Consider the following 13108-nt stretch of genomic DNA (forward strand, 5'->3'; position numbering starts at 1 on the left):
GTCCCCGTGCATGTTCACTTTTTTCAAATCGAGGGAACAAACAACAAATTGGAAACCTCTGGAAGGCCTGGTCAAATCCTAGAATTAAATATTAGATGACAGAATAAAGGCTTAGAGAACTAGTCATGCAAACAATTGGAATGTAAAAACTAAGAATTAATTTCAAACAAAGAGATATTTTTCCTCTATTTGTTCTGTGCGAATCTTCCCTTGTGGTGGCGGGGGGGGGGTGGTTGTGGAGTGGAATCCAGCAGCTAGAGAAGCAAAAATCCCTGTCTCTGCCTCTTAAAAAAAAAAAAATTCCTGTCTCTTCTTTTGCAGGTGAGTGAGCAGACAGTATATATTCACAAAAAGGGATTATTTCCACGTATATTTCTCATGGCTTGGTGGAGTAAAATATTTTCCTTACATGTTTTTATTACTTCCTCACTACAATTCCTTTTTCTGTCTACCCTTTAGAAATGCAAACAGAGTGTTTTCTGTCTACTTCCAGGGCCATGAAGAGCTCACTCACAGCACTACCTCAAATGTCATGAACCTGATGGGTCACGGGAAGCCCTTTGGCAGGTAGTCCTTGCTTGGTCCGGGAGCTAGGTCACCAAGATATGCTGAGCCTTAGTCTCTACCCTCCAAATTGAAGCTGATGATATGAAGCCTGATACGTGTCCTTGGGAAGAAATCAAGATGAGAACAGGGCATTGTCCCGTCACCACGAATGCCTGACATGATGGGGTTTATACTGTTTCTGTCGTGTGGCCAGGGTCAAGCCAGTGCAGGTGAATCTTGGCTCCCCGCCATCCGGTGGCCTGACAGACATTGTCTTCAACACCTTAGGCGACTGAGTATGAAGCTTGCCATTCCGCCATCAGAAATCTAATCACATTACAAAACCGAAACCAAAAGTCCTGCTCGGGTTGGCCTTTCTTTGTTGAAAGGGGAAGTTTGTCTTCCAGAATCTGTTGTAGGAGGCAAAGGATCCTATTTACTTTTCTGATTCTCCATTCAATCCCCAGTATGACTCAGAGCCCAGCCACACAGAACTTTCTCCCAGACCTCCCACAAACTTGAAGGAGTCCAAGTGTTTGCTCGTAAGTGTCCATCTGCCCAGGGTGCATCATTCAATACCCTTCTCTGCCTTCCGCGCTCCTCAGGCAGTGTGTGTATTATGAAGCTTTCTTCTATTTCTCTTGGTAAGGCTAGCCCATCTCTCCCCGGGTACCCAAGACATCTGTATACCCATCTATTAGAGTACTTACCACAGTACATTAGAGTCAAAGTTTGCTCTCCTCTCTTCTCCCCATCCCCACCCCAGCCCCCAACACGGTCAGCTCCTTCACAGCACGGAGGAATTTTCTCGGTATGGACATCTCCAGCACAGGAGCTGGCAAGCGGTTGGCACTTAGCCAATACGCCCTGAATGAAGCAATTACTATGGACATATTCTATACTTAGCATATCCAAAAATGAACTTAATGACCCAGTAGCTAATCAGGTGGTGCTCTTTGGCCCCAGAATGTTCTCGTATGTGACACTTTGCCATCTTCAGGGAGATAAGGAAAGCGTTCACCAAAGTCATTGTGTATCTTCGCACAAGCAGCTTTTAGTCCTTCTTTGACTGATTTAGGTGGACAGATCGATCATCTGCTCACATTCACTCTTAGCCTCTTTTTACTGCATACTTCCAACAGGCTTTTCCTCACACTACCCTACATTTCTTATCTTTTTGAGATTGAGCTCTTGCCTTAAAATTATTGTTTTGCTTAGTATTACTGTAATGGTCATGAAAGTTACTGGTAGATCATCAATCCACGCCATGTCATTATCGTCAAACACAATCATCTAAACACCAGTGAGTCCTACTCGGACGCACGCACTGTTAATGCTAAAAGCCACTGAATTGTGTGCTTTGGGTGAATTGTATGGTATGTGAATTATATCTCAGCAAAAGTGTTAAAAAAAAGTAACTCTTGGGGCACCCGGGTGGCTCGACGGTTAAATGTCTGACTCCTGCTTTTGGCTCAGGTCATGATCTCTGGGTGGTGAGACTGAGCCCCACATCAGGCTCTGAGCTTAGCTGGAGGCCGCTTGAGATTCCCCCTCTCCCTCTGCCCCTTTTGCCAAATCACGCTCTCTAAATAAATAAACCAATTAATTAAATCAGTCTTTTAAAAAAAATTCCTTATGTTGTCATTAACATTCTGATTATTATTCCTTGTATGCTATCTTGCACTTTCTCATACACCTGCCAAGGAAAGCAAGGTCCAGAGAGAAGTGACCTGTCCAGGATGACAAAGTTAGTTATGGGTAGAGTCAGGACTGTACCTAAGTCCCTACACTTCCAGTCTAGAATTCATATCGAAGAACCAGTATAGGTCAGAAGTAGAGGCTAATTATCCTGATGTGTTCAGAGATATGTCTTTGGGCAGGTCAGCGTCCTTTGTGATAAACTTCTAAGAAATTCCAACTTGATGATTGCTTTTATGAATGCTGTACCCATGCAGGTACTTCTACAGTTCCATTTTCTTAAAGACTTATTTATTTATTGGAGAGACAGAGTGAGAGGAAGAGAGAGAGAGCATGAGCACACTCACACGAGTTGGGGGAGGGGCAGAGGGAGAGAGAGAATCTCAAGCTGACTCTGCACTGAGCTTGGAGCCGAATGGGGAGCTCGATGCCACCACCCATGAGATCATGACCTGAGCCAAAAACAAGAGTCCAGCGCTTCACAGACTGAGCCACCCAAGCTCCCCGACAGTTCCATTTGAAGGAAATTTTACTGAGCTCTAACCTCGGTATAAAGATAATTCTTCTGACAATGTAAGCGAACCTGCTGACTATCTAAACTCCCATTCTTATGTGGCCACCTTCATTGGTTATATTGATTGGGACTGCTCTTTCCGAAGACTCCAGAAATGCAAGGCACCTCTATGGGGCAGAGTTGTAATGACTTTACCCAGGAGATTCACAAGATGCAAAGGAAATTGGGAATTCCTTCCTTCCTTCCTCCCTCTCTCCCTCTCTTCCTTTTTAGCATTTACAAGATAAAAAAGGAGAAGGGGTCCATAAACCCATTTAGAATTTGGATTCAGGCTCGGGGAATTTCAGTGAGAGCTTAGCACACTTTTACTCTACCTTCCATATTGAGTCATGATCCCAGGGGGGAAATAGGTGGTGTAGCAGCCCCCGGAGTACTGTTCCTCACACCAGTTCTTCTCTTCATAGTGCACGGGCTGCAAGAAAGAAAGACAAGAGTTCAGAGGAGACTCAGACAAAGTTATCTACTCTAGAATAAATCAAACACAGCCTGGTGGGCATCATATTGAAGTACCAATATACGTCTGAAAGAGAACCTTATTACTAGCCTGATGTTCTTAGAGATACGTCTTTGGGCAGGTAAATGCCCTTGGTAATAAACTTGGAAGACATTCTGACTGGAGAAAGTTCATTCATGTCTCAGGAAACATTCAGGAACTGCTATGGTCTCATTCCACGTTTCAATTGGTCTTACCTTTTTAAAAAGTTGTTAGTGCCTAATGGTTTCAAGACAAGTTTAAAAAAGGATTTACGCTTACTGGAGTGGTTGGAGCAGAGAGAACAGCAGAAAAACATGTCTGTCAAAAGAAAAAGGAGGACCAGACTTATGTCTTTGGTGGAAGTGAGCTTTTGCGAGGGGAAGCTAGATGGACGAAAATGAGTGTTTTTCACGGGCTGGAGACACGTCTATCGATCTGGGCTCTTGCAAACAACTATCGGCCTGAAGAACATGTTTTTGCCACAAACAGACAAAACAGTAGCGAAGATTTTGCAAAGCTCGAGCTCTTTATTAAAATAACTAAAATAAGCTTTATCATTAAGCGTTATTTTGACATGAAAATCACCATAGTAAGTTTTAAGAGAAAAATATCAGCTTGAAACTAAATTTTGAAAAAAATGTTTTGCCTAAGAAATATGCAGTCACCCAGGGCACGTTGGATAGTCGTGTGTAATGTATCCTGTTTACAGAACACAAGGCCCTTGTTGAGGGCTGTCCCTGGGTCCAGGTCGCTAGTGGTCTTGCCACATCCTGTGCCCTCTCTCCATCTGAGGGCAACCACCACCTGGGGAGCACTCTTCTCTGGCTGTTTCCAGCCACTCAGGAGAGAGGGTGGACTTTCTCTTTCCCCTTTCCCTGCTCCCGGGGCTTGCTTCCTTCCACACAATGAACACCAACGCAAGACTAAAGCAAGTGCTCCTCTTTGTGCCAAGAGCAAACAAGGACAGGACCAGCTCATTTTTATCAGCCGCAATGAATCATCCACATTCTTCTTCGAAAAAAGACTTTCCCACATTAAATTTGGGAGCAACTGCTTTCCCTTCCAACTGGGGTTCCCCAAACAACCATCTCACAGGTCATTGGAGGGATTCTCAGTGACACACCACCTCAGCCCGAGCATATCTCAGAACGTTAACTTCAAGAAAGCTTGAGGATCTACCCAGGGGAAGTATCTGGAACAGCATTTTAAAACAGAAAAACCAGTCATTTTTAATAGACATGAAATTATTTTTTTCTAGCGTGTGTATATTGATGGTTTTGCTATTACATTCGCACTACCCTTGAGCCTAGAGGCTACGGTTATATTTAAACGTTTTAGGGCTGCCTGGGTGGCTCAGTCGGTCAAGTGTCTGCCTTCGGCTCAGGTCATGATCCTGGGGTCCAGAGATCGAGCCTCGCATTGGACTCCTTGCTCAGTGAGGAGTCTGCTTCTCCCTCTCCCTCTGTTTTTCCCCTCCCTCGTACTCTCTCTCTCAAATAAATAAAATCTTTTTAAAAAAATAAATAAAATAAGCTTGTTAAGTGGCCTATGGAAGCACACACACACAAAAAACCAAAACAGAACACATTCTTCGTTATTATTATGTTTCTCTCCAAATCAATCAATCAATCAATCAGTCTCGTTCAAAGGAACTCCCCAAAGCCTCAAGAGCATGAGTTTCACCTACATCATGTGTGTGTGGGGGGGAGGGGTGTAAAAATTTGTGCTTTAAAAGAATGAACAAACATGACAGATTCGAAAGCTACACTAGCCTGAGTGGAGGGAATGAGTTGCCTTGAAGTTGAGAAAGAGGAGTGTGGAAGTAAGAAGTTTAAGCCATGAAGCTGCTCAACTGAGTCACGGCAAGCACTGCAGAGACTTGGATTTAAGAGGCTTAACAAGGTAAACATTCTTAGCCCCCTCATTAGATTTTTCTCATGCTTTAACCGCTCATTTGAACATGGGTCTCCATGGTCTTCAAATGCTTCATGGATAACCACATTTAATAATCACTTTCTTTTTTTTAAAAGATTTTATTTATCTATTCGACAGACAGAGATCACAGTAGGCAGAGAGGCAGGCACAGAGAGAGAGAGGGGGAAGCAGGCTCCCTGCTGAGCAGAGAGCCCAATGTGGGGCTCGATCCCAGGACCCTGGGATCATGACCTGAGCTGAAGGCAGAGGTTTAACCCACTGAGCCACCCAGGTGCCCCCTAATAATCACTTTCAAAAGGTGATTTAATCCATGTTCAAACGTTAAAACCCCCCGCGGTCTGGTGCATGTCACAAGAACACCAATTCATTGCTTTAAATATGGATGAGGGAGGTGACTGTATCTACTGGTTAGGGGCACAGTGTGCCCTCTGGAGGTCACCAAATGCCCCTATCACACCGGTGGCCTTGTGATCTCACCCTATCCAGCCTGGGCCGGGTGGGGCTAGTCTTTGTGTAACTTGAAGATCGAAAGGTCCTCATTCTCAGACTACTTCCAAAGGGGTCTGTGAAACTTGGCCGGCAGGGTTCACCCTAAGTCAATCGGCATATCTTCTCTGCACCCCTAATATTCAAGGGTAAAACAAGAGAAAAGGGGATGTGCAGGAAAGGGACAGGCCACCCGATTTGGACCTCTGAGACAGAGGAGGGTGGGGGGGGATGTTAGGGAATGCTTATATGTTAGTTCATGTAAACAAATGAGAACCTCATCTTTTTGTAGGATCGGAGAGAGAGAAAGAAACTGTTTGCATTCCCATCCCAGCTGCTAGGACCCTAGATCTCCCGAGGAGTAGCAGAAGCTCTGATCTTCTTACCTTCTGACAGAGGTGGGAGTGGCATGGCCCAGTGTTCGGCTCCAGGAAGAGCACTGAACTCAGGGACAAGTGTGGCATCGCCCACAACACAACAGTGTTGTGGAATTCTTGAACTATCAGAGAACACAGGAGCCTTCTAGAACCCTACTTGCATGAGCCTATTCCTGGTAGCCCCCTGAGGACAAAATCAGGGATCTCTCTCTGAGGAAAGTGATGAAACATGGTCTTACTTGCAAAGCTTCTTGGGAGCCCAGAACTTTCGCATAGAGCTCACACAGTTTCTTCATCCTATGGGTGGGGGGAGAGTAAAAGACAAAAGGGCAAATGAAGAAAGAAAGGAAGTAAAAGAGACACCCATCCCTTCATTCAAAGACCCCGTGAGCTATTCCTTCCGCTTGCCATTTCATTTTAATTTTTCGACAGGACACTTTGTTCTTTTTCAAATGTCTGAATTCTACGTGGTCACCAACAATATGAAGGAAGAGAAAGTCATATATGGCCCACATCGCTGGGGGCACGCAACAATTTGGTCATTCTTGCAAGATGACCTTGTGTACCTCTTAAGTGTCAGTGTGCAAAGTGCCAGAGATTCTGGGAGCGGGTGGGGATCCGGACACGATCCTTGCTTCCCTTCTTCCTCCTACTGCCCCGCTGCCAGGCAATGGGCCGAGTGAAAAGAGGAAGGGGCCGGAATAGCCTTGAATTCTGCTTCCGCCCCTCAAAGACTACGAGATCTTGAGCAGGTCACTTAAGCTATCTGAGCTTTAGTTCCCTGAACAAACGGGCATGATTTTGTTTTTCTTCCATGGTATAAAACAGTGTGGTCCTCAGACCACCACCAGCAGCAGCATCTCCTGTAGAACTGGTTAGGAATGCAGATTCTCCCACCCCACCCCAGACCTGCTGACTCAGAAAGCTTCTGAGTGATTCTCAGGTTTGAGAACCACTGGTACATGGCATAGAAAGTTATGCTTTAGAATAACTGGGACATAACAGAGGCTCAGTGAAGAAGTGGTACATAATAGCTGTTCAATAAATGGTAGCCCTTGAGAAATTTACTTTCATGGGAGACTGGGGACATTAGCCAATAGTTATTAGTCAGGTAAGGTGTGAGAGTACAGGTATTTCAAGTCTGATGTTTACAGAATGCTAAAGGGAATCTTAGAGATGATCTAGAGTCGGGCAATGATTTTCAAAAGTATTATTAAAACCTACGAAGGAAAGACAGATTATTCAATAAAATGGCACTGGGACAAAGAGCTCCCCATGAAGGAAACAAAGTTCACCTCCTCTGTGACTTCTTACACCATCATGTATTTCTGAGGATCAAAGGTCTTCAATGTAATAGATGAAACCAGAAAAGTAATCCGAAAGTGAGCAGTTTTTATAATAATCTTGAAATGGCAAAGTCTTTTCAATGTATGCGAGGCCATTCCGAAGGCATGATTTTAAAAACTGATAAATTTAACTTCATAAAAAGTCAACGTTTTCTTATAAACCATAAATACGGTCAAAAGATAAACTGGGAAAAGATTTGCTGCAGACACTGTTCCAGGCACTGGAGACCCAGCAGTAGATTAGCCAGACAAAACCTCCTACGTTGATGGATCTTAATATTCCAGTGGTGACTTTTTTTTTTTTTTTTTAGGTGAATGGTCCATCCATACCCCCGGCCAAGAGCAGCGGGGTCCATAGTCACAGAGAAGCAGGATAACGCAGGGAAGGAATGTGCCATAAAGTAATTCAGAGGCTCATAGTTGGTAAATATGCATTAGGGGAGGTGTGGGAATAAATAATTGGGTGAATATTAACTTGTGGAAGAAATTGTCACCTCCAGGAAAACGTGTCCCTCCACACTTATAATCTAATTGTTACGCATCACTCATGCAAGCTATGCAGGGACGGCCGGCCTTGCAGTTACTTATCTACCTGGTTATCTCCTTCCCCAGTACGTTCTCAGCCCCTGGCCTATGTCCATTTTTGTATTCCAGCTAGCTCCTTGCATGGTATCTTATGTACAATAAACTCAATAAATATTAATTTGAACACTTAGTTCTTAAGTCATTGGCCCTGTGCCTTCCTACAAGACCTTCATAATTAATATCGCAGACACGTAGCATTAGCAGTACACACGGTATGAGGCAGTCTTCAAATTAAAAGTTAGCAAAATGGAAAGGCAGGCGAGTAGGCAGGAAAGAAGGAAAGAGAGAAGAGGCACTTGGTTTCATACCTTTCCTCTTTGGTAAGACGTGCCAGTTTTCTGGCTTTGTGGGCAAGGATAAATCTAAAACATACAAACAGAGAAAGGGGGAAATTAATGGCTGCTTTTACTCTGTGCCCCCCCCATCTCTATGGCTACACACAAGCCTAGAGAACAAATGAAAAGTCAATCAGAGGAAACAAATTATATCCTAGTTTATTCTGTTCTTTCTTGACACCAACAAGCACCTTCAGCTTCAGGGATTTGAGGGACAAAACACACATGACTGTCTATAATTTCTGCCTAAGATAATACAATGATTGGCTACCTCCCCCCACGTGGGTGATGGCCAACAAGAATGAGCCTTTGGTCTCAAATGTTCACCCAAGTTCATCCAGCCCCTGCTCTAGCATCCAGCCTTCTAAAATCTGCCTCCGTTTCTAGCTCTCTGATTGCCTTCAACTTGACAACTGGCTTTGAGCTCCCTGTCATCACCCAGCGGCTCTCTTGGAAATAAGTCTGTATATATCTTAGGGCCCATCTCAATTTTGGCTGCTTTAGGTAACCACCCATCTGGGCCAGGTTCTGATCCCCAAGACATCCCCAGTCTGTGCTGGTTTTCCCTGCCTAGCTGAGGACCTGGCTGGCCTTGGTGCCTCTCTAGTGGGACTCAGAAAATCTCAGCACCCCACACAATGACCACTGATGTCCACACAGGATCCACAAGAAGCCCTTTTAGTAGAACACCCTAAGTCATCTTTCTATTATGCTTTCACAAAAGATAGCTACCAAAATAGATCTACCCCAAGCACTAAATATGAAGCAGAAAATGGATATAACAAACTTTAAAATGTTATTGGTATTCTACGTCTTTGCTAAGTAATTATCCATTGGAACACAATACATTTTTAAAGGCATTAAGAATTTTTCTACTGTCAATTTTGGAGATGTTTATCCATTGGGTAAGAAATTATTTAACAAACCTTGTGGCACATTTATTAATAGCACGCAATATTTTGTCAACACCAAATAGCGCCCGCATCGCCATCAGTGCGCCTTACCCCATTATGGCCGCATAGCTGCCATCAGGTTTGGTATCATCCAACGTGTAGGCAATTGGAGCCTCCTCTCCTTCAATAATCATGGTTCCACAGTAATCTTGGAAAACAGCAAAATGGAAAAAGATATTCATCACCGTACCAAACTACCCATAATAGTTACTGTGAAGCACATGTTTTTAATGTAGGAAGCATAGAGGCCAAAACCAAGATGAGACACTCTAAATAACGAAGGCAGACCAAACTGATGTCAAAAGGAAGGCTGAGTAGCCAACATTTTGTGAAAAATCAAACTGTAGAGGCCTCTTGGTGCAGAATAAAGCAACGTGATGTTATGAATTAATCCAGGCCACAATTCAATAAAATCTTGTCTTCTCTGTCATTAAGACTTGTGTCCCAGGACACCTGGGTGGCTCAACTGGTTAGACATCTGCCTTCAGCTCAGATGATCCCCAGGGTCCTGGGATCGAGCCCCGCATCGGGCTCTCTGCTTAGCAGGGAGCCTGTTTCCCCTTGTCTCTCCGCCTGCCTCTCTGCCTGCTTGTGATCTCTTTCTGTCAAATAAATACATGAAATCCTTTTTTAAAAATCAGATAAAACCAAAGATGTGTAAAAAAAATACTAGTCCTTTATTGTAAAACAGAAGGGACTGAATGTTCACTTTTTATGAGGAATCACTTAGACTAAGCCAACTAGTTCTCAGTTTTCAGGAGACAGGGCAGAGAGGACAGGAAAAACTAGCCTCCACAGACTCCCAAACCCTCATTTATTACGTGATCTCCAGAGCAACTCTGGAAACAACATCAGCTCATTCTGGTCCAAAGTGCTTCTCTCATTCCCCTCCATCATTTTCAGGCAAATCTGAGGTTGTATGAACAAAGTTATGATGCAGGACTCTGGAACAAATGTTGTCTAGAAAATCCGATGAGAAGGTTTCAAAAGGAGGAAGAAAGAACAGGGAACTTTGAGGGTGTTTCACCCCCTTCAACCTGTGTGTGAGCAGACACACTTGAAGGGTGTTTTGTTTTGTTTTGTTTTACTTGACTTTGCTTCTCTCTCTCTCTCTCTTCTACATTCCCTCACTGCGCACCCATAGGAATCAATGTCCCAGTCAGCCACTGCATTGAGGGGGGTTTGCATGCCCCCCAAGTGTGCAGGAACAAAAGAAATGTTGAGAGAAACTGAAGTATGGGAAGAAGAAAGGTCTTAAGTCCATCGAAGAACTCGAGAACACTTAAGGATACAAGAGAAATAGCCAAGGAATCATCTGTTATAAGAAGACACGAAAGACAAGATGAAAAGAGAGCGTGAGCACCGATGCTGTGGGGTCAGCTAGACTGGACAGAGAGCTAGTGGAGGATACCAGGCTGTCCTCAATGGAGGCCTTGCTTTCTGGATGGAGTGGCTCCTTAGACACTTCCTTCCCAGAACAAAGCTGGCCTCGGAGCCATGAAGGCACACTGGGCAGCAATGAAGGAAAAAGGAGCAGAGAGAGAAGTCACGTTCGTGCTGGGACAAACTATGTGGCATTGGTAACATTTCTATCACTTGTAGGTAGACCACTCAGGAGTCCAGCCCATGTACACCTGACTTCCGGTCGGCTTGGTCAGGCCTCACTCTTAAAAGAAAGGGACAGTCAAGGACAGCTAGACATTTAACAAAGTCCTTTAACAAGAGACACAGTGACAAAAGCAGAAATAAACTGACAACAGTTAAGGACTGCAACACATACAGAAAATACTTACAAAATATTTGCAACACATACAGAAAAAAATGAACAAGTGAAGGATAAATAGGTGATTTACAAAATAATTTAATAAAGTCTCAAGGCCTCTTAATGGTTAAAATTAACACATTCTAGATAAGTCGGATATTTTCCTCTGCTGATTGGTAAAGTTTAAATATTAGTAGTAAAATATTACTAGTTGGCAAGGACGTTGGGAAGATAGGAATGCTAACAAAAATTTCAAACATCTAGGGGCACCTGTGTGGCTCAGTGGGTTAAAGCCTCTGCCTTCAGCTCAGGTCATGATCTTGGGTCCTGGGATCGAGCCCCACATTGGGCTCTCTGCTCAGCAGGGAGCCTGCTTCCCCCTCTCTCTCTGCTGCCTCTGCCTACTTGTGATCTTTCTCTCTGTCAAATAAATAAAACTTTAAAATTTTCAAACGTCTACCCAGGTCAATTGCTTTCAAAATTCCACTTTTGGTTTGATTTTTTATTTTGATTTTTTGATTATATGGATTTGCCAAGCTATATGAAGAATGCCATTTACTGCAGCATTGTGTGTAATGGCAAAGCTTGGAAATAATCGAAATGCCTATCAACAGCAGACCTATGTGGTAAATTTTGATGAAGGCACACAGTGAAATATTCTTTATTCTCTTGTTGAAATGAGGTACATTTAAATTCACTGATGCGGAGACATGTCTATCGTGCATGGTTAACCAAAAAAAAAGTGAATTTCAGTATAGTATGTATCTTTTTTAAAATGTTTTTGGAAAAATACATATTTACTTAAAATTATATTTGCATATAAATGTTACACACATTCTTTAATTTATATTCAAAGTGTATATTTATTTCAACATATACATATGTTTAAATATTACCTATGTATATGATAAATTTCTTTTTTTTGAAGATTTATTTATTTGAGAAAGAGGGGAGGACCAGAGGGAGGAGGAGAGAATCTCAAGCAGACTCTGTTGAGCACGGAACCCGACATGGGCTTGATTCCAGAACCCTGAGATCATGACCTGAACTGAAACCAAGAGTCAGACACTTAACGGACTGAGCCACCCAGGTGCCCTGCATATGATCAATTTCTAAAGAAAAACAACTTAAATTTTTAGTAGTTGTTCCCTAAGGGGAGGACATGCCAGGACACTCTCCATAGGGAGAGGGATAATTTTCACTTTTTTTTTTTTTGTACATTTTACAGGGAACACATTTACTTCTGTAATTTTTTCTTAAAGCAGGTATTCCTTTGGTCTTTTTAATTTTTATTTTTTTCCTTATTTAAAAAAAATTTAAAGATTTTATTTATTTGAGAGAGAGTACAAGCAGGGGGAGTGGCAGGGAGAAGGAGAAGCAGGCTCCCCACCGAGCAGGGAGCCTGATGCGGGGCTTGATCACAGGACCCTGGGACCATGACCTGAGCCAAGGGTAGCCGCTTAACGACTGAGCCACCCAGGTGCCCCCGCTAGCCACTCTGAAGTTTTCGATACCCACATGTGGCTAGTGGCTGTTGTGTGGACAGAGTATCTCTAGAACACTTCCACTGTTGTGGAATTTAGCACTTTTGTGGGCATCCCTATAGTGATTCACTGGGCACAACAGCCCGCCTGTTGAATATACATGAATGAAAGAATCACCTTAACTTAATATAGTACAATCTCAACACTAATGAAAGATTGCCGGAAAATTTTCAGAATCCCTACTTTTGTGAATGGCTTTATAAACACATGCTTCAAAAAATGGTTTTAGAAAGTGACGATAACTTTAAAAAGAAAGTGACAATGACTATTTTTACGAGATTTTGTGGCACAATAAAGCAAGACTTTATAGTAGATTATGAAAAGAGTCATAGTTCAAGGGAAGTTAGTTCCATGAATTTGTGCCAATATATTTAATTGGCTAGAACGGTACTCAGTACCTGGACTGGGAAGGTTTTATGTCCAGCATTCTAATAAAACCAGTTACACGCAAATACATGTCTTTGCACCCAGTTTCTTGGACCTTCTGATCAT

The 13108-nt window shown here is 43.1% G+C and overlaps 1 protein-coding gene across 1 annotated transcript in view; it reads right to left on the reverse strand.

Annotated features, from left to right (window-relative positions):
- The window catches only part of LOC111150485 (amine oxidase [flavin-containing] B), a 101614-nt gene that overhangs the window by 5667 nt on the left and 82839 nt on the right, over nucleotides 1–13108 (reverse strand). Inside the window, exons 9-12 of the mRNA XM_022507954.1 lie at nucleotides 9362–9458; nucleotides 8331–8384; nucleotides 6331–6388; nucleotides 3133–3230 (exon numbers count right to left, since the gene is read on the reverse strand). Of these exons, the coding sequence (XP_022363662.1) occupies nucleotides 3133–3230; nucleotides 6331–6388; nucleotides 8331–8384; nucleotides 9362–9458 (307 nt within the window). The remainder of the gene's footprint in view (nucleotides 1–3132; nucleotides 3231–6330; nucleotides 6389–8330; nucleotides 8385–9361; nucleotides 9459–13108) is intronic.

The sequence above is a fragment of the Enhydra lutris genome, unplaced genomic scaffold, assembly GCF_002288905.1.
Source record: "Enhydra lutris kenyoni isolate GAN:26980312 unplaced genomic scaffold, ASM228890v2 scaffoldscaffold23, whole genome shotgun sequence".
NCBI lineage: Eukaryota > Metazoa > Chordata > Mammalia > Carnivora > Mustelidae > Enhydra > Enhydra lutris.